Raw genomic sequence first — 22,161 nt, 5'->3', positions numbered from 1 at the left:
CGATCGCCTCAGACTGGTGGGAGACTCAGATTTCGAAAAAGGCATGGCTCAGGTAATGATCCCTGATTCCACCATACATCCCGGGGAGCCGGAGATTGTGGACAGCCAAGCGTGGTCAGGGAAGGGTTTACCATTGTCCCTTCCACAACAAACTCAGGGACTTTTCTGTTTACAAAAGGAGTCAGGATCAGTGTGGGTAGGAGAAAGTCAGTGTGAACACACTAAACTCTGCAACGTCCCTAAGTGCGGGCGCTCTAGGCTCCGGACGTTGACAGGGGTTTATTGGGTTTGTGGGGAGACCGCTTATACGATTCTACCAAAAACATGGATGGGGACGTGCTATCTTGGGTTCATCTTACCAGGGGTAGTACTTCACCAGGACTGGGACTCGGCGGTCGCATTACATGTCCATGGGGTTATTGGAAACAGGTCTGTTCATCATTCAGCCATCCGCCGCTTCAGGAGGGACAGCAGTCCTAAGTTAGTGGATGGATTGCTCACGCAGCATGGCGTTTGGGAGGACATTCTTCTGTTTTTCGCTTCAGGGGTGGGGGTTGAATTGTTAGTAACGGACGTGGAGAAGCTGGCCATCGTTCCAATCCTTGACCCTGATTAATGATGAGATGTCAAGTATGCGTAAGGCAGTGATTGAGAATCGTATGGGGCTAGATTTGATCTATGCTAATCAGGGGGGGCTTTGCAAGGTTTTAAATCAAACGTGCTGTTTCTACATACCAGACCATCAAAAACCACTTCAGACCCAAATTGACAAGATCAGGGCTATGACTAACTCCCTCCATATCAGTGCCGTCCCTCATCTGGGAGAATGGTTTGAGTGGCTACAGGGAAATCCCTTACTCTCCTTCTTGCTCCAGATGACCGGGCCGCTGATATTGGGGGTGGTGATTGTGGCAGTCGTGGTGGCTTTGGCTCGTTGGATTCTGATTCGAGCTTGTACCGCTGGGGCGCGCCGCAGCTATCCAGTCCGCAGGGTCAAGAGGTCCCCCGGACCTGGGGGAGTACCTCCTTAAACCAATTTATGATTTGATTGCAGTAAAGCTTAATTTGTTAAAGTGCCTGTCTGAATGTTAGGTTCAGATATGTTATTTCAGTCAACTTGTTTTTGCTTTACTTCAGGGATGTGTTGTTTAATAAAATAATGCATGGGGGGGGGGGGGGTTTGTTATATTGAGTGTTGTTATCGTTCATGAGTTTATTTTCCTATGTATCTCTGTGTGACATTTTATCTAGATTGGTATGATTCTGGGCGATTGTATAGAATCACAGGAGGGATTGAAGAATATGGGTAAAAGTCTACGCAGAGTCTTAAATGGTAACTGTGTGTGCTCATGTAAACACTTAAACTGTAACTGTGGGTGCTCATGTAAACAGCTTGGAATGTGTGTAGTAGAGGGATAGGAGACAGCTGAGTTGGGGCCGTGGGTCAGAAGGTCAACTCCGGGCGCCGACGGTCACAGTAGGCTCTAACAGGGCCTCCCGGGGCGCCTCCCCAGGCGATGATATATAGGTTAGGTGACATGTTGGTAAAATGAAGACTTCAGGTTGTGCTGACAGGCCAGTGAACAAGCGTCCTCAAAAGGAACTAATCTGCTTCACTAGGCCTTAAGATAGCCAGAGGGGTGGAGAAAGGATGCCTATTTAATGTTTTGAGTCAACCTCGAGAAGTTGTATTGTGAGCGGTATCCTGCTGAACCTCTGATTCCACCAACTGAGGAAGCGAGGCTTGAAGATAAGGGCCTTAATCTTCGACCCACAGCTCCAGCAGCAGAGACAGGGAAAGACAGAGACTGTTTCATGTGAGTTCTATGATTTGTCCAATAAATCAATGCTTACCGCTTTCAATCCCGTGTTGAGGTGATTAATCAACACTATCACTACAAGAAGGCTATCTACATCGTGGTTCCTAATTAGATGACGCTGCAACTTTAATAAGGCTTACAAAATTACACAACGCAGAGCAACAGAAAGAAGAAGACGAAAGCCAAAAGCCAACAACCCTAAGCAACGATACTTAGCTGAGAAACGCGCGCTGTTTAGAGAGCGGAGCCGAGGGGGAAAGCTAAAATAAAGTTCAAATATTACAACGGTTTGTTTACTTCCTGGTTGCGCTTTGCGTCAATTGTGTGGCGTCGCGAGACTAGACTACGAGAATTACGGCTCTTGCGCAAAACACCTTTCAATGGAAACACCTGCAAGTCGCAATTGTACTTTGTCGAAACTTTCGAAATATCGCTTTTATTTTGCAAAAAAGTGTAATGGAAACGCAGCTAGTGATGCTGGGAATGAAGTGGACTGGGGGCTGTGGCGGAGGGGCCCACAGGTACTGAGCCATGGCACTAACGTTAGTGGGGGGGTGGCAATCCTGTTCACCAGTAACCTGGGGGTTAACATCCTATCCACTCAGGAGGGGTGTAAGGGTCGGGTGTTGATGGTGAGGGCATCTCTTAATAACAGCGAGTGTGTGTTTGTAAATGTGTATGCTCCCAATGGGGGAGGGATATGGTGGGTCTTTTTGGGCGCATGGCACAGGAGTTGGCAGGGCTGGCACCAGAGGTGGTGTTGGTGATGGGGGGTGACTGGAACTGCTCAGTGGACTTCACGAGGGATAGGACTGGGGAGGAGCCCCGACTCGGATGGTAAGCAGATGGTGGGAGCACTTAGGGGTCTGCTGAATACTTTGGATGTGGTGGATACATGGTGGACCAAGCATCCGGACACTAGACAGTTCACCTGGGTGAAGGTGGCGGGGGACAGAGGGAGCGCTGCGCACCTGGACCACATTTACATCTCTCATCAGTGTGGTAATCGTAGTGAGGGCTGAAATATGTCCTGTTAGTTTGTCTGACCATCATCTTGCCATGGTGCCTGTCTCTTTAGTGGCAGAGCCCCGCCAGTGTGCCTACTGGAAGTTCAGTGTGAAGCTCTTCCAAGACGCCTCCTTTTGCTCTAGCCTCAGGATGTTTTGGGAGGGGTGGACAGCCAGGAAACAGGAGTGTGAGTCTCTCTGTCAGTGGTGGGATGAGGGGAAGGTCCACATTAGGCTGTTTTGTCAGCAGTACACGGCGTTCTCCTCAGCCCAGACCAGGAGGGGGCTGGAGGGGCTGGAGAGCAGCATCAGGCAGGTGGGGGCGGAGCTAGCAGGGCAGCATACGGAGGGGCAGCAGCAGGATTTCGCTGAATTAAGCAGAGACCTGGGGGCTTTTCTGCAGACTAGGGCGAGGGGGGCTCTTGTAAGAGCCAGGTTCTCCATGCTCAGGGAGATGGACGCACCCAGTTCCTTCTTCTTTGGGCTGGAGCAACAAAGCTGTGAGTCTAAACAAATGCATTGTTTGCGTCTGTCTGATGGTGGTGTTGCGTCTGTGGTGCGGGAGATGTGGGAGGGGGCTGTGCAGCTCTACTCTGAATTGTACAGGGCTGAGGGCTGTAATGCTGCATGTTCTGAATGTTTGTTGAAGGACCCACCTCAGTTGTTACCTGCGTAAAGGGTGGACTTGGACTTGCCCTGTCATATCAGGAGGTAACTAAGGCGGTTGGTCAGATGGCCCTGGGCCGTGCCCCTGGGGTCAATGGCCTGCCTGTGAATTTTTATAAGCACTTCTGGGCCTTAATGGGTCAGGCCTTTTTGCGCGTGGTGCAGGAATGCACCAGGGACAGTGAACTGCCACTGAGCTGTCAGCGGGCGGGGCTAACGCTCCTGCCCAAGAAGGGGGATTTGACTGACTTGAACAACTGGATGCCAGTGGAATTGCTCTGTGGGGACTATAAAATATACGCAAAGAGCCTGCCAAATAGACTGAACACTCACCTGAACACTATAGTACATCGGGATAGACTGAACACTCACCTGAACACTATAGTACATAGAATAGACTGAACACTCACCTGAACACTATAGTGCATAGAGGATAGACTGAACACTCACCTGGACACTATAGTATATAGAGGATAGACTGAACACTCACCTGAACACTATATAGTGCATAGAGGATAGCCTGAACACTTACCTGAACACTATAGTGCATAGAGGATAGACTGAACACTCACCTGAACACTCTAGTGCATAGGGACCAGACGTACTGTGTGCCAGGTCGGTCGATCATGGACAGTTTGTTCCTTGTAAGGGACCTGATGGAACTGTCACAACGGGGAGACATGGGTTTGGGCCTGGTCTCCCTGGACCAGGAAAAAGCCTTTGACAGGGGGGACCATGAGTATTGGTTAAATGTGTTGTCTGGGTGTGTTTGGGCAGGGTTTCATATCTGGGGTGAAGTTACTGTATGCTGGGGCTTCCTGTTTGGTGAAGGTGGGCGGGGGGCTGAGCAGGCCAGTACGGGTGGGGCGCAGGATTCGCCAGGGCTGCCCGTTGGCACACCAGCTGGACAGCTCAGCTATTGAGCCTTTGCTTGGGTTGCTGCGTAAAGGGTTGCAGGGCGTAGACTCACCAGGGGTAGGTCTGTGCTCCAGGGTGTGTCTCTCTGCCCATGCAGATGACCTGACAGTGTTTGTTAGGGGAGAGCAGGACCTCAGGTGTTTGGAGGGCAGCCTGAAGCTGTACGAGGGGGCCTCATCAGCCAGGGTGAACTGGGGCAGAGCGAGGGCCTGTTATGTGGGGACTGGAGGAGCAGGGGGCCACCTCAGCTGGGGTCGGGATATGCGCTGGGGTCGGGCAGGACTCAAGCTGCTGGGAGTTTATCTGGGCTCGGAGGACTGGGTCAAGAAGAACTGGGAGGGGCTGTCCCAGGTGCTCTCTCCAAAGCTCGCTAAATGGAAATGTCTCCTACCCCTGGTCTCGTACAGGGGCCTGGGGCTGATCATAAACAACCTGGCGGTCTCCACGCTGTGGCACCTCAATTGTGTGGTGCCACAGCGTGTCCTGTGTGGTCCTCAATCCTCCACGTGGTCTCCTGGTGGAGCTCCAGAGGAAGGTGGTGGACTTCTTCTAGTCGGGATACCCATGGGCGTAGATTTGAGGGTGGATGCGGGGACATGTCCCTACCAATATCTAGCGATTACTGAATTGTCCCCACCACCAACCATAAAAAAATCCCAACTAGTCGCGCCTCGCGCCTCCCTAACCAATACCAGCTAATATGAATGGCTGGTTGTTTCTTGCTTATTTACCACGACCAATAGTATCCACACCCCTCCCATTCGTTTGGTTGTCTAGCAACAAGTCGTTGGGCAATTGTGCGGGTTTGGAGTTTGGAAGTCGTAACGTTATGAGATCAATGCTGATGCCGAATGCGGGAGTTGAAAGTGAGTTGTAGTTTATTTTGCTTCATATTGGAAATATATTTGTTAGGATGCTAATAAGTACATTACTTTAATGAGAGGGATGCCTCTCCTAACAGCACGATTGTTCAGGTTAACGTTAGCAAGGCTAAAGTAGCTGCTAGCTAATGTTAGCTAACATTACGTTGAATAAGGATGTATTTTCACCTCGCCAAACCTCAGAGACAATGACTACATTTACATGCACTCAATATTCGGTTTATTGTCCATATTCCGGTTATTGAAACATTAGGAATAAGGAGTTTACATGCGCAAGCAAAAAGCAATATTCCTGTATACATGGTAATTATAATAATTCGGTATATTCCGAATTTAAATCAGCGACGCACGGAGAACGTCATCGCAATCGGCGCTTTTCTTCTTCCTGTTTAGCCTATCTCCCCAGACAGCAAAGAATGGAAACGATAGCAACATGTTTGTGGTGCGCTATAGTGCTTGCTCTCATCCAGCAACACCACTTCACACTCCTCCTCATTCACTTCCTTACTGAAAGGAAAAAACGAGAGGAAATGTTAAACGCCGGTGCTGTGGCTCTCTTTCATATGCCACTCGTTCACACCAGAGCCCCCCGGGCCCTTTGGATGAAGATTAGCAGCCAGGAATGGTGGGAAATACATAAATACAATCACAGAACAGGAGAGAACATAACAAGCAGAAATACAATCAAAACAGCAGCAATAAAAAGAATAGTCAGTACAAAACTAGTTTGTTTAGACATGATTACAGAATTGATTTTGCTGAATAAAAATAAACTGTAGGCCTACCTGTGAAATATACTATAGATTTGTGTTGTATTGCATTTTGAGAATGGCTAACGTTAGTTCAGCAATCTAGAACCAAGATTCCTTGCGAATAAAACATGCGCAGAGCACAAATCCATGTTCCTTTTGGTGGGAATAAACCGATAAGCGTATTCATGACCCAATATTCGGTTTGGAAAAGGAATGAACCAGGGGTCTTATTTGTTTTTTTTCATATTCGGAATATGCCCATATTCCGTTTATTCAAACGGTTTATTGATGTTTACATGGCCGCGCGCAACCGGAATATTGTCAATATTCCGTTTAAGAAAGGTTTATTGAGTGCATGTAAACGCACTCAGTAATAATGTTAACGTTAGCTAACTAGTTAGTGCTACATGTGCATGTAGATTGAAGAAAACGCCTGTGTATCTTCATTGTGTGCATCTTCATTTTCAATAGGCTATGGCACGATCCCATATTATAATTGGATGTGGCAATTAGGCTGGCTAAACGTGAGACACAGAACTAGCTAAGTTAACCCCATCGAATCCCCATGGGTCTGTAACACTGAGCCTTGTGTGTGTGCATGTCTGCGTGTGTGTGTGTGTGTGCTTGTCTGTGCACGCGCGTGTCTATGTGTGTGCTTAGTAGGGGTGTAACGATACACTAATCTCACGATAAGATACGATACACGATATTGGGTTGACGATAACAATACGATAAGATACATTACGGGCAGGTGTGAAGCGTTGCAGTAGTGCTGCTGTTCACACCTCTACTCCGATACACTTTGTGAATTTAGAGCTTAGCTGTTGTAATATCATGGATAGGCCTAGAGACAAAAGACGTGTTTGTTACCAGCGTTGTGTAGCCAGCGTTCACTGATATACAATAAACATATCACAATATTGTTTTCACCTTGACGATACGTATTGTGACGTTTCTGTATCGTGATATATTGTGGCACGATATATTGTTACATCCCTAGTGCTTAGCTAACGTTAGTCCAGATGGCAGCAACCAAAAGAAAAAAAGTGGACATCAGGAGCTATTTTAAAGCAACAAGTCACAGAAAGTCAGCTCAAAGAAAACACTTTCTTAATTGCCAGAGTCAACAATAATAAAATAGTAGTAATACTTGCCTGCTCAATGAAGCTGTTAGGCCAACATATGTTTCCTCAACAAGCCATGTATCAATGTGCAGGTGACAGAAGCAGTCCTGCCAGGGGGCTCAGAGAGAGGAGAGGAAGGGGGAGTTGCAGGGTCACAGGAGAGCTAGAATAATAGCATAATGACTTGGTCATATGTTAGTTGTGAGATTTAGTACAGTATTGTGACAGGTGTTAGGCTGATGATACTGTAACACTGGTTCATCAATGTTGATGTGTGTTTGAAATGAGATACTGTAACACTGGTTCATCAATGTTGATGTGTGTTTGAAATTTGAATTTTGAATGTGTGTGTGGTCATATATGGAATCCATCAATGTGTTATTTTCTCAGGTGACAGTCACAGAATCAGTCCTGCCAGGTAGATCAGAGTCACACAGAGGAGGAGAGGAAGAGTTGCAGGTGAGGCCTAGTGTTGTAACAACATGAGGACATATAGTTGTATTTAGTAATAGGCTAAGTGGTGACAAGCCTCATCAGTGTGTAGATGTATTTCCACATGTAGTTAGTTGATAGAGTGGCTAATTGTAGCCTGTACTGCTGTGTATTTCAAAGGAAACTGCTCCAGATGAAGGCAGCAGCAGTAGCAGTGAGAGTGACAGTGAACAGCGTAGTCCTCAACATGTACTGGAGATTGAAGCCGAGCCAAACCAACCTCATCCCAAATACATTGTTGTTCAAAAGCTGTCAAACAGGGTCCTCCATTTTCAGGAGAGTTGGTACAATATACTTGGCTTCATTATAGCCCAGCTGTGAAGGGAGTACTCTGTTTTCACTGTGTGAAAACATACTCAATACAGAAAAGCACACTGTCCAAAAAGGCAGACCCTGCATTCTCCTCGAAGGGATACAGTAACTGGAAGCATGCTCTTGTTAGATTTGAACGCCACAAGAATACTCACCATCATGCAGTCACAGTTAGTGCTCAAGAAGCAAGCCCAATAAATGCACAACTCTCAAGTGTGTGGGCAAAAAAACAAGAAGATGCTCCACACTGCCTGCATAATGTTGTATGTGCAGTACAGTACCTTGCTAGGCAGGGTATGGCACTGCGGGGCCATGAGACGCATGATGGGAATCTCATCCAGCTTTAAAATACAAAGCCAAGGATGATGCTTGTCTCTATGGTTGGCTATCTCGTTGCCATGATTATACCTCTCCATCCGTGCAAAACGAGATTTTGCAATTGTTTGGAAATGGTATTGTCAGAAGCATTGTGCACTCCATCATGACCTGTTGTGCAGTACTCAGTCATTGTAGATGGCACTCAGGACATCTCAGGAATGGAGAAAGAGAGTATATGCTTTAGATATGTAGATCATGACTTGGTACCTCAGGAGGTTTTTGTTGGGCTGTACGAGGTCTCAGGGACTACTGGACAGGAGATTGGTAGAATGATCGTGGATGTCCTCTTGAGGCTAAATATCCCCATGTCTGGTTTAAGGGGTGAGACATACGATGGTGCTGCCAATATGTCCGGGAGACATTCAGGAGCACAGGTTGAGCTGAAGAGACCGCAGCCATTGGCTTGGTATGTGCATTGTGGGGCACACTGCATTAACTTAATCAAACAGTCTGCATGTCTCGCCAGTCCTTTGATATGTGATGCCTTGCAGTGGGTTCACGAGTTGGGCACATTCAGCAGACAGTCTGGAAAGTTCAAGGGCATCTTTTCAGCAGTAGCAGCAGGTTCAGAAGAGAATTCTGGCTCCGGTCCCCAGTGCTGTACATGCCTGTCTGTGAGGGAGGACAAGGGCTGGTGGATCTGGAGAGCAGGGGGGCTGCGTTCCGTTTGCAAGCTGCCCAAAGACTGCTGTATAACAAGGACAGTTGCTGGGGGAGCTGGCTTGTGCTCTACTGAGGAGGGCTGGTGGTTTAGGGCTGGACCGCCAGCTCTTCCTCATGAGACAGGATGGGCTGAACCTGACGGCTCTTTGGGATTTCTGTGCTGCGGTCCTGAGGGCCTGGGGCTGCCTCAGACCCTTACGGAGGAGGGGCTTAGAGGCTGGGCCCTGGGTGTGGGAGGAGCCTCTGTTCTACAACCCACTGCTCCAGCTGGGGGCCATGACTACAGCGGACACCTTGTGAGAGCGGCTCATGAGAGGGGGCCTGACTAAGCTGGACCATCTGTGTGTCCCCGAGGCTGGAGGTCACCACAGGACTGGTCAGAGCAGACAGGAGTCGTCTCCGTCAGGCTACTGGAGAGGCTCTGTGTGGCAGTACGGGGGGCGAGAGAGAGAGAGAGAGAGGGAGAGCCAGAGAGAGAGAGGGAGAGAGAGAGGGAGGGAGAGAGAGGGAGAGAGAGAGAGAGAGAGAGAGAGAGGGAGGGAGAGAGAGAGAGAGGAAGAGAGAGGGGGGGAGAGAGGAAGAGAGAGAGCGAGGGGGGAGAGAGAGGGAGAGAGAGAGAGAGAGAGGGAGGGAGAGAGAGAGAGGGGGGAGGGAGAGAGAGAGGGAGAGAGAGGGAGAGTACGGGGGGCGCTGCCTGACTCAGTAAAGGACACTCTGGCCCGGCCGAGGGAGGACGACTCTCCAGAGTTTCCTCTGCTGACGGTTGAGGTGGACTCTGGAGACGGGCAGGAGAGTGGGAGCTGCTGACCTTCAGGACTCTGAGCCTGGGTGACCTCAGACAGGTGAGGGGGAGGGCTCTGTATGACCCTGGTGACCTCAGACAGGTGAGGGGGAGGGCTCTGTATGACCCTGGTGGCCTCAGACAGGTGAGGGGGAGGGCTCTGTATGACCCTGGTGACCGCAGACAGGTGAGGGGGAGGGCTCTGTATGACCCTGGTGACCTCAGACAGGTGAGGGGGAGGGCTCTGTATGACCCTGGTGACCTCAGACAGGTGAAGGGGAGGGCTCTGTATGACCCTGGTGACCTCAGACAGGTGAGGGGGAGGGCTCTGTATGACCCTGGTGACCTCAGACAGGTGAGGGGGAGGGCTCTGTATGACCCTGGTGACCTCAGACAGGTGAGGGGGAGGGCTCTGTATGACCCTGGTGACCTCAGACAGGTGAAGGGGAGGGCTCTGTATGAGGCATGTGTGAAGGCGAGGAACGTCAGGGCCTTGCAGGGGGTTGGGTTCCACCAGTGGCAGGGGGTTCTAGGTGGGGGGAGCAGTGTGAGGTTCAGGTGGCGGGTGCTGTATAAGCCCCCCATCCCTAAAAGGACAGGGGACTTGCAGTGGAGAGTGGTGCACAGGGCCCTGATGACCGAGCGCCTTCTGTCCGGGCTTGACCCCGGGGTGGGGGAGGGGGGCCCATACTGTGGTGAGGTGGAGACGGTGGTTCATGTGTTTTCTGTTTGTGCACGTCTTGTTCCTCTGTTTGTGCTGTTACAGCCCTCATGTGTGAGGTTGGGGTTTGTGTTTTCTAAGGAACTGTTTGTTTTGGGCCCACAGTACACGTGCAGGAGGTGGGCAAAGTGTGTTTTGCTCAATGTTGTGTTTGGGCGAGCTAAGTTGTCCATTTGGATTACAGGGAGGAATAAGGTGAGAGGGGTGGGGCCACGGACCCAGTCCAGGTGGTTAGGGGGAGGGTCTCTGCACGCCTTAGGGTAGAATACACCTATTTTGTGATCAATAACAATGTGGCTGAGTTTGAGAGGGTGTGGTGTCTGGGGGTGGCAATTTGTACGGTGGGGGCATATGGGCTTGATGTTTGTTTGTGAGCTGATGCCGTTCTGTGCTACTGCGTGTGGGTGTGTGTGTGTGTGGGGGGGGGGGGGGGGGGGGGGTTGTTGTTGTTGGTGTGTTTTCTTTTTTCAAAGATTATAACTGTGGTTTTAATTTGGGGGATGTTTAGTGTTTTGTAAGTATGTCTCATTAAAGAGCATCAAACGTCAAAGTCTCTGTTCCTCCTCTCTCTCCTCTTCTCTCTGATCCTCCTCTCTCTCCTCTTCTCTCTGTTCCTCCTCTTCTCTCTCTCCTCTTCTCTCTGTTCCTCCTCTTCTCTCTCTCCTCTTCTCTGGTCCTCCTCTTCTCTCTGCTCCTCCTCTTCTCTCTCTCCTCTTCTCTCTGTTCCTCCTCTCTCTCCTCTTCTCTGGTCCTCCTCTCTCTCTCTCTTCTATCTGTTCCTCCTCTCTCTCTCTCTTCTCTCTGATCCTCCTCTTCTCTCTCTCCTCTTCTCTCTGATCCTCCTCTCTCTGCTCCTCCTCTCTCTGTCTCTCCTCTCTCTTCTCTTCTATCTCTTCCTCCTCTCTCTCTCTTCTCTCTGCTCCTCCTCTCTCTGTCTCTCCTCTCTCTCCTATCTCCAGAATGAGTCAGTCTGTTTATAATTCAGTCTGAGAGAGGAAGACACCAGTAGCTGACATTCCTCCTTTTCACCACTAGTGTAGCAGTGTTTGTTTGTAGAATAAATGTAATCTTTGTCACAGTTAAATTATACAGAAAGCAAAGCTACTATCACAGAAGACTCAGGAGTGAAGTTACCCTTTTCTATACTTTATTAGTCTGACAATGTGTTTATCCAATGCAAACACACTTTGTTAATGTACTGATTGCTGATGAAAATGTTTGCTAATAACATTACTGTTCTGGGTTCAACATCTGTCCGTTGTGGTGATATAAAGGAATCGAGCAGAATACTGATGTATATCCTATGTATACAGATCTAAACAGACAGTTGGATTACCTGAAGCCATGAATCATGTGGGTTTATTAAACAATAAGCATATAGTGTTACAAAACAATAGCCCAGATACAATAACTAGGCTGAGTACAATTATTACGTTATGCCAATTGTTACAATACCAAGTTGTTGTCGAAGGAGAAGTGGAAGTAGAAGCCAGGAAATTAGAGAAGAATGTAGCATGAAGAATGCAGTATTATGGTACAGCTGTTGAGCGGCTTAAGGGGCTAGCAAGCTATCATGTTAACAGGTTACAAGGCTAGGAGGCTAAGAAGCTAAGCTAAGCTGCCCTCGGCTAAGCAGCCCGGTGGTTCTTAACTCCACCAGCGGGGCGTCATGTGACATCTCAGATTATGGTGATAGGCTGCAATGATACAGTGATCTAGTCATTTGTCGATCAGCCAGGTCAAGATTAGACCGTTGCTAGGGGACCGGACATTCTAGATGTCTCCGATGTCTGATTACCCAGTTCTAGCAGCTGCTGTTTACTCTTACAGAAGAACTGGTCAGCAGAGAACCTTCCTTGACCTTCTCTGCCCTCAGACTGTGTATGGCCTAGGCAAAAGGTTATCAGAGTTTACTGTAGCCTAAACTGAGTATATGGAAAACAACAAAAAAGTGTTTCTGCCTACTTCAATACCACTGCAATAACTGATTATCAGTCAGATCACTTAAATCATTATAGCTCATTTCATATACAAAGACAACACAATACGCTTTACAGAAAGGGGGAGAGGATGTAGCCTACATGTAGCCTACTGATCCTACCCCTAATTATGTGGCAGACTGCATGGGGAGCGCAGCGACTCAACATAATCGATGAGTTTGGAGAGAGAGAGAGGGTCGTGCACCAAGACTCCGTGAGCGCACAGCGGACGAGGGGTAGCCAGAGACTAACAGGTCATGCAGTCAATAGATCTCCTTTTGAATGATATTGTAATGCCCTCTGGTTATAGTAGAATATCTCTACTGGAGCTGTTTAATCCAAAAATGTGATGAATTTGATCATGTCAGAGCTGCTCAGAGCTTAGTGGGACTAGCTCAGAAGAAAATGCATTTATCATATAGCTTGACCGTAGCTAGCGAGCTAGACAGCCACAGGAGGAACTGGACTGCCCTTCCCCCTTCCCAATGCTGTTTATATTCAAATACACTTGATGAGCTGGGGGGAGGATTCAACCAAACGCCAAAAGTCATCAACAAATACATTTCCATCCCTGTTTGTCTTCCATGTCTGGTGCGCATTCTTTGCTTTTAAAGTAATATTGAATACAAGTTCTAATTGTAATCTCTATCTGCGCTGCTGGGATAACTATATTATAGCCTATTATTACTAGGCTACTGTTCACCTTATTATGTATTTATCTAGGTACAGGTTAGAGACGAATGGTTGTAAACCATGAATATAGTATATTGGAATTAATTTAAACAAGTGCATTTGTATTCCATTTTCAAGTATTGCTGATTTCCCGTTCCTATAGGAAGAAAGTAGCCTACATTTAGTTGAATTGTTATAGAACCCATGCCTGCATGGCAATAAAATAACATACTGAAATACCTTCTTTTAGAAGTAGGGTAGCCTACTTCTTTAAACGTTAGTCTAAGCTTGTTTAATACGTTATTTGACTGTCTTCTATGGTCAGCCATCCAGTAAATGTCAGTCAAGCTGTAGGCTAAATGCATTTCTTCTGAGCCAGTCCCGCTAAGAGCAGCTCTGATCAAATTCATAGCATAGACTACCGCATTATAGTGCTACAGTATTTATTCATTGTATATTTAATGTCTTTGTATGCTTGGCAACATTGAAATGAGGTCCCCCGATGATAATAGGCCATTGTTAATCCAAGTGTTCATAATCACAATGATAGTGAGTATACTCGTTATAAAGGCTAATAGCGATTGAGTCCAGTCAAATTGACATTTAAGTGCTCGGCGGTTGTCTTTTAGGCCTAGCCTATTGATTAACAGATACATTCACACTAGCCCATTTGTGTCAAAATACAGTATCCCACATCAGCATGGTGGCTTGTAGAGTCTCTTGCCTTTAGCATACAGGCTTACCTCAGATCATTCACTTCATCATTCATTGTAAACTAGGAGTGAAATCTCAGTGTGTGGTTATATGTTAGTTGTTGATACTTTCTTGATGAATTACGGTTTATATATATAAATGTGGTTCCTTTCTCCCTGTTTGGGAGATAAACTTGATTAAAATGCAGACTGCCCATTGGAGTTGATTAGGCCCCATCAACAGTACTGTTTGTCCTATCATCAGGTTGTTTTAACAGGTTTTGAGGGAGATTTGAATAGTGGGTCCAAACTAGCGTGGGGGCATGGAGACGGGAACAGTACCATTAGGCTACGCTATTGACAACAATGATGGGCTAATAGAAGTGTTAGGCTGTTGATTTAAACAGTCATGTCAGTGCTCACTGCTATGAGATTAATGTAGAATTGATAGCCTATAGAATAACCCCATTCAAAAAAGAAGTTTTGTTCCAATAACCACTGGCCTAGTGAATCTGTTGCCTCGCTCTTTTTTTGCTCCCCACTTTACATCGCTCATCTTGCGCATTTGGTAAACAGATAAATTCACATTTGTGTCAAAATCCCGTATCTCACATCAGCATGGTCGCTTGTAGAGTCTCTTTCCTATGGACACACTAGGCCTCCCTCAGCTCATTCATTCAATTCATCATTCAACAAATCACTCTCTCTTCTGCATTCCACAATAGAATCACAAGTTCACATTACTATAGGCTGCTTTCTCAATTGTTATACATGTACATACATTGTACATCTCAAATGTTATGTAATTATAGTTTATATATAGGCTAGTTGTAGTTTCGCTGAATAGTCTACATTCCAGCCTAAAGTTACCAGTCTCTCAATAATCTACAGTATTGTCACACGCTTTGCTGCCACTAGTTGCTTCTTGATCAACGATGCCTCCTGGTGGTTAGTGTGCAACACTGCATGAAAACACATTGGTGGATCCCGCCACTGTGCTGACACCACGGTGCCGCCACGTTTTGTGAGTTCCAACATCAGAGGCTCAGGCACTGTCCATGTCCTGTCCAAAGAGCCTTAGCACCCTCCAAGCTGACTCAGGTCCATAGTGTCCAGCCAATCAGGAAAGGCCTTACATACATTTCTATGGATGCTGAGTATTCATAAGAGGAATTAAAAACCTGCTCATGACTAAAACATATTAGATGCAGCAGCACTCTCTCTCCTAGCTCCAGAATGAGTCAGTCTATTTATAATTCAGTCTGAGAGAGGAAGACAACAGTAGCTGTCATTCCTCCTTTTCACCACTAGTGTAGCAGTGTTTGTTTGTAGAATAAATGTCATCTTTGTCACAGTTAAATTATACAGAAAGCAAAGCTACTATCACAGAAGACTGAAGTGAAGAGGGAAGTTACCCGTTTCTGGACTTTATTAGTCTGAAAATGTGTTTTGCCAATGAAAACACGCTTTGTCAATGCACTGATTACTGGTGAAAATGTTTGCTAATACTTGTCCTTGTCTCCTCAGCCTGAGTGGATGCAGATTAACAGGGACATGCTGTTCTCTGCTGGCCTCAGCTCTCAGCTCAAACTCCTCCCACCTGAGAGAGTTAGACCTGAGTAACAATGACCTGCAGGATTCAGGAGTGAAGCTGCTCTCTGCTGGACTGGGGAGTCCACACTGCAAACTGGAGAAACTGAGGTCTGTATCCCTGAGCATATTCACATGTTAAATGATGGGATTTAAATGTCTAAGTAATTACATCTCTGTCCTTGAAGAGGGATGTTTTGAGCATCAACATTCAAGTTGAGAAATTATCTTTGGACTACAGTACATACAGTAGAGTTGACAAAATAGGGACTATCATCTCAAAGCATACATACAGACATATACAGACTGTAGGTGGTGGGTGGGTCCTTTATTGAAGGAACAAAGACACAATCAAGACTAAATAAAAAATGTGGATTAGGTACAAAACAGGGGCGCTGCTAGGATCCCAAATCATTAGGGGTTGAGGGAAAAGCATCAGGGGCTGAAGTTTAGAGGCAGTGACAACTGTGAATTTTGTTTTGGGGGGGGCCGCATATATTTATGGGGCTAATGTGGGTTCACCACCATGCGCCAAAGAGAAACACATACACACACTCATACAGATTGCACAGTAATCCACAAACTGCTCAAAATAATGTTAAAGGAGAATGCTTGTTTTTGACAACCTGGACCTTATTAAAGGCATATTATAAGACGTTTCACTCACCGAGAAAACTTTGGTGTAATTCGGAGGCCTGTAGAAGAAATTTAAAATCCAGCGCGAGCCAAGTATATCCATGTAATGGTGGTGGACGGGGCACTGAGAATGCAGCTTCTAAAAAATCAATTTTCTGCCGCGAAACGGATGTTTTCATCAATCTGTCTTTATGAATCGCTAGTTGTGCTTACATAGAGCGAGGGCTTGTTGTGGTTTTTCACATGCCTCTGTAATATGATCTTTAGAAACGAAATAGCTTCCCCACTTGCTGAAAGGGTCTGATGGTGGTGTTGCGTCTGTGGTGCGGGAGATGTGGGAGGGGGCTGTGCAGCTCTACTCAGGGCTGAGGGCTGTAAGGCTGGATGTTCTGAATGTGTGTTGAACGACCCACCTCAGTTGTTACCTGCGTAAAGGGTGGACTTGGACTTGCCCCTGTCATATCAGGAGGTAACTAAGGCGGTTGGTCAGATGGCCCTGGGCCGTGCCCCTGGGGTCGATGGCCTGCCTGTGGATGTTTATAAGCACTTCTGGGCCTTAATGGGTCAGGCCTTTTTGCGCATGGTGCAGGAATGCACCAGGGACAGTGAGCTGCCACTGAGCTGTCAGCGGGCGGGGCTAACGCTCCTGCCCAAGAAGGGGGACTTGACTGACTTGAACAACTGGAGGCCAGTGGCATTGCTCTGTGTGGACTATAAAATATACACAAAGAGCCTGCCAAATAGACTGAACACTCACCTGAACACTATAGTGCATAGAATAGACTGAACACTTACCTGAACACTATAGTACACAGAGAATAGACTGAACACTCACCTGAACACTATAGTGCATAGAAGATAGACTGAACACTCACCTGGACACTATAGTACATAGAGAATAGACTGAACACTCACCTGAACACTATAGTGCATAGGGGATAGACTGAACACTCACCTGGACACTATAGTGCATAGATTACATGACATTACAGTCATTTAGCAGACGCTTTTATCCAAAGCGACTAACAATAATTGCATTTAATGTAGGAAGAGCCAATGTACTACTACTTGCCAGAAGGGAAAGGTTCAAGAATAGCAATCTAAAGTACAGTGCAATACAATACAATACAATAAGTGCTTAGGCGGGGGGATTGTTGTACTACTTCTTGGAGAGATGAGTTTTGAGCCTGCGGTGAAAGATGGACAGTGACTCTGCTGTCCTGACATCAGTGGGCAGTTCATTCCACCACTGCGGGGCAAGGACAGAGAAGAGCCGTGACCGTGTCGATCGACCGCAGGGGCCTCGGAGTGACGGGGCAATCAGTCGCCCTGAGGTAGCAGAGCGTAGCGGTCGGGAGGGGGTGTAGGGTTTGATCATAGACTGAACACTCACCTGAACACTATAGTGCATAGAGGATAGACTGAACACTCACCTGAACACTCTAGTGCATAGGGACCAGACGTACTGTGTGCCAGGTCGGTCGATCATGGACAGTTTGTTCCTTGTAAGGGACCTGATGGAACTGTCACAACGCGTAGACATGGGTTTGGGCCTGGTCTCGCTGGACCAGGAAAAAGCCTTTGACAGGGGGGACCATGATTATTTGTTAAATGTGTTGTCTGGGTGTGTTTGGGCAGGGTTTCATATCTGGGGTGAAGTTACTGTATGATGGGGCCTGTTTGGTGAAGGTGGGCGGGGGGCTGAGCAGGCCAGTACGGGTGGGGCGCAGGATTCGCCAGGGCTGCCCGTTGGCACGCCAGCTGGACAGCTCAGCTAGAGAGCTTGAGTCGTTGCTTGGGTTGCTGCGTAGGAGGTTGCAGGGCGTAGACTCACCAGGGGTCGGTCTGTGCTCCAGGGTGTCTCTCTGCCCATGCAGATGACCTGACAGTGATTGTTAGGGGAGAGCAGGACCTCAGGTGTTTGGAGGGCAGCCTGAAGCTGTACGAGGGGGCCTCATCAGCCAGGGTGAACTGGGGCAGAGTGAGGGCCTGTTATGTGGGGACTCGCTCAGATTTATTCTGTTCGTTTTCAGCACGTTTTTTTTTTTTGTAACTGAGATTTTTATTTAAATTTTCACAGTGTACAACAAACAAATGGCAAACGAAACAATGCCAACAGAAAGTAAACAAACAACAACAATAATGAAATACACACAAAATAATAAACATTTAGACATGTGAGCTTCCCTTCCCATCCATATTGTATCATTGTATATTCCCAATCCTAATGATCTATGGTGTCTTATTTTTTTTTTTTTTCTTTCTCTTTTTTCTCCCTTATTTATTCCATTTTCCTATACTCAATCCATTTTTCCCACTTTCCATCAAATTTCCCCCCTTGCACCCTCAATATATGCGTGAACCTTTCCATATCATACATTTCCTCTACCACCCCCAGCCACTGCGCCTTTGTAGGGGGATCAATCTTGTACCAAGCTCTCGTTATAGCCTTTTTGCTGGCAGCCAGCAAAACCTTGACCAGATATCTGTCTCCCCCCTGTATGTTTTCCCCCGTCAAATTTCCTAGGTATAATACTAAGCCAGTCTTAGGCGCTTCATAGCCCAAAATCTCTTTCAATACTCCCCATACATCTCCCCAATACTTCTCCATCCTTGGACACTTCCAAAATATGTGCGTGTGGTCTGCCCCTACTTGGCTGCATTGTCTCCAACACGCATCATGAGCTGGCGCATACCTCCCCTTCACTTTTGGTGTTATGAAGTATCTGATTATGTTTTTCAAGCCAAACTCCCTCCACACCCTCGAGGCCGTGGTTGAGTGCTGGACCCTACAGATATTGTTCCATTCTTCTTCGGTCATCTCTATCCCCAATTCTCTGTCCCACTTTTCTTTTACACATTTAGTCGAGTTCCCCCTGTTCTCCAACAGTGCTTGGTAAAAGGCTGAAATAGCCCTAACTTCCTTTCCTTCATATGCATCAATCATTATTCTGATAATCTTATTCTGCTCTATAGACTTGTCTATTTTTATTTCCTTTACATAGTAATCTCTCACCTGCATGTACCTGTAATAATCTCCTTCCCCCAAACTGAATCTGTCCCTCAGGTATTGAAAAATGCCCCTATTCGCCCATCCCTTAAAACTCTGGTCATCGCTCCCTGGTCGAAATCCACTATCGTGTGATAACCATCTCAAAATGTTGGTCTCTTTCTCTAATTTGAATTTCTTTATTACCTCGTTCCAAATGTCTAAAGTGAATTTAGTGATCGGATCCAATAATTTCCCCTGTGTCTTAAATAGTTCCCTATCCCCTAGTAGTGTCTGAATTTGGTAACCCTCCCCTTTCGTCTCTATGTCTTTCCATCTGGCTTCATAGGTCGCGTCACACCAACACGCCACAGCCCTGAGCTGCGCTGCATAGTAGTAATCCTTAAAGCAAGGCACTGCCATACCTCCTCTCTATTTGGGCAGCTGCATAGTTGTAAATCTAATCCTAGGTCTCTCCCCCCCCCAAATAAATCTGGAGATCAATTTGTCCCACTCCGTGAATTGATTTGGTGGAATTTGTATGGGCAGAGACTGATAAAGATACAGCAGCCTCGGCAATATGTTCATTTTGGTTATCTCTATCCTCGAGCCAAAGTCCAGATTGAGCACTGACCACCTTCTCAAATCCTTCTTGATTTCCTGGTTAATACGTATATAATTTGCATTGTATAATTTCTCCATTCCTTTTGTGATATACACCCCTAAATATATTATTTCGTTTGAGTCCCATCTAATTTTGAAGTTTTCTTTAATCCCTGTTGTAGGTGTGTAATTCACCGTCAAGATCTGCGTCTTTGTCACGTTAATTTTATAACCTGAATAGTGCCCATATTCCTCCAGTACACCCATCAGGGTCGGAAAGCTGATGTCCGGTCGTGTCATATATACTATCAAGTCGTCTGCAAAAAGACCCAGCTTGTATTCTGACCCCCTTATCTCTACTCCCGTTATGTTTTGGTTTTGCCTAATCGCTTGAGCCAATGGCTCAATGAAGATAGCGAAGAGCGTAGGGGATAAGCAACAACCCTGCCTGGTCGATCGTTCCAACATAAACCTATCTGTTAGGCTACCATTCACCTTCACTCTTACGGTTGGTTCATTATACAATGCCCTAATACACCTAACAGATTCATCATTGAATCCAAACTTAAGACATTAAAAAGGTAGGTCCACCTCACACAATCAAATGCCTTTTCCGCATCTATGCTCACCAGGACTGCACTCTCTCCCCTCCTCTGTGTCTCTTCCACTACATGGATTGTCTTCCTTATGTTGTCCTGTGTTCGTCTTCCCCTTATAAAACCAGCCTGGTCCTCATCTATGATATCTGGCATGAACGTCTCAAATCTTTTTGAAATTATTGAGTTGTATATCTTATAGTCAACATTGAGTATGGATATCGGTCTAAAACTACTGCACATTTCTTTGTTCTTTCCTTCTTTTGGAATTGTAGTGATGATGGCTTAGTTCATGCAAGAACTAGACAATAGAGGGCTAAGTTCATGTCTGAAAACCTTATAAAACTCGGATGGAAACCCATCACTACCAGCCGACTTGCAATTCTTCAGTCTACCAATTGCTTCCTCTACTTCTTCCTCTGTAATATCAGAATTTAGGAGCCTATTCTGTAGTTTTCCTATCGATGGCAAGTCCAGGCCATCTAAAAATGCCTTCATCCTCTCTGGTTTTGCTGCTGTCGGTTGTGTGTATAGTGACCTATAGTAGTCAACAAATACCTTCTCTATCTCCTCTGGTCCATTAGTCCTGGGATCCCTGATCTTATGTATAGTGTTTAATTTTTGTTGCATCCTTATACGTCTGGCTAATAATCTGCTTGCTTTTGGCCCGCCCTCATAATAAGTCTGCTTCACAAATCTGGCTTTCTTCTCTACCTCTGCCAATAGTAACTTGTCAATCTTCCCCCTGACTTCCTTAACCTTCTCTAGCGCCTCGGTGGTATTCATATCTTTATGTTGTTCTTCTCGCTCTTTTAGCTTCCCTATCAGATTTTGATAGAGTCCCAGTCTGGCTCGTTTGAGGATTGCTGTCCGTGCCATTAGTTCCCCCCTCATAACCACCTTTAATGCATCCCATAGAATAGTTGGATCCACCTCTCCATTGTCATTCTCCTTCCTGTATCTATTTATATCCCTCTTTATTTCTTCTACTAATTCCTTATTATTCAATAATCCTACATTCAGTCTCCAATCAGTGTTTCTCCTCCTACTGTTCAGATTCACTGCCAGGTATATTGCACTATGGTCCGACAAGTCCGTAACTCCTATCCTGCAGTCCTCCACCCTGTGTCTGTCCCCCGCTGTCATAAAGAAGTAGTCTATTCTCGAGTAAGTTGAATGTCGGTGAGAGTAATGTGTGTAGTCCCTAGCTAATGTACGCACGTCCCTCCATACAGATGTGGGAACATAAGAATGTAACTTGACCCGTGGTATTCTAACAGGCGCTTTACGGCATTCCGTACCACCGCTCGCCTGCCCATAGGGGCGCAGTAATACCACTCATTGACCCATTGCTGTAGCTCATCTCGCACATTAGATGAGCCTACCGTTCTCAAACTCCTTGTTCTCTGTCTGGTTGTAATTTAATTATTACGAACAAAGCCTATCTATTTATAGTTTCTATCTCTGTAAATGTCGCCGGGTCTATATCTGTTAACTGTCGGGACAAGTAGAAGTTTAATACAGTAGGCTAACTGAGTGTTCTCATATGGAACATGGCATCAGGACGAGTAAGATGGCTAACGGAGATGACCAGAGATGTGTTTGAAATGGTTCACTCACTCCCTATTCCCTATTACCATGGATGTATTGAGTGCGACTCATAGTGAACTACATGGGGAATGATTTAACAGTTTTGGGACACATGGAATGTAACTGCGTAAGATACTCATGACTCAAACAAGCAGACGCGCTGATCACTGATGGCAGCAGGTTGAAATATCAGGTAGTATTCAGGTTCCATGTTTAGTTGAATGATAAATCCCATATAAATGGTTGGAATTCTAATGATGTGCAAGTGTGATTTTGTCAACTTTAGTGCTGTCTGCTAA

The 22,161-nt window shown here is 46.4% G+C and overlaps 1 protein-coding gene across 1 annotated transcript in view; it reads left to right on the top strand.

The window, feature by feature from the left end:
* Positions 1-22,161, top strand: part of LOC311327087 (uncharacterized protein) — a gene marked incomplete at both ends in the record, with an annotated part of 168,751 nt that overhangs the window by 103,337 nt on the left and 43,253 nt on the right. The window contains one exon of the mRNA XM_084460110.1: positions 15,386-15,559. Within this exon, the coding sequence (XP_084316236.1) occupies positions 15,386-15,559 (174 nt within the window). The remainder of the gene's footprint in view (positions 1-15,385; positions 15,560-22,161) is intronic.

This window comes from Borostomias antarcticus, assembly GCF_949987555.1.
Source record: "Borostomias antarcticus genome assembly, chromosome: 30".
Taxonomy (NCBI): Eukaryota; Metazoa; Chordata; class Actinopteri; order Stomiiformes; family Stomiidae; genus Borostomias; species Borostomias antarcticus.
This window is presented reverse-complemented; position numbering and strand designations above follow the sequence as displayed.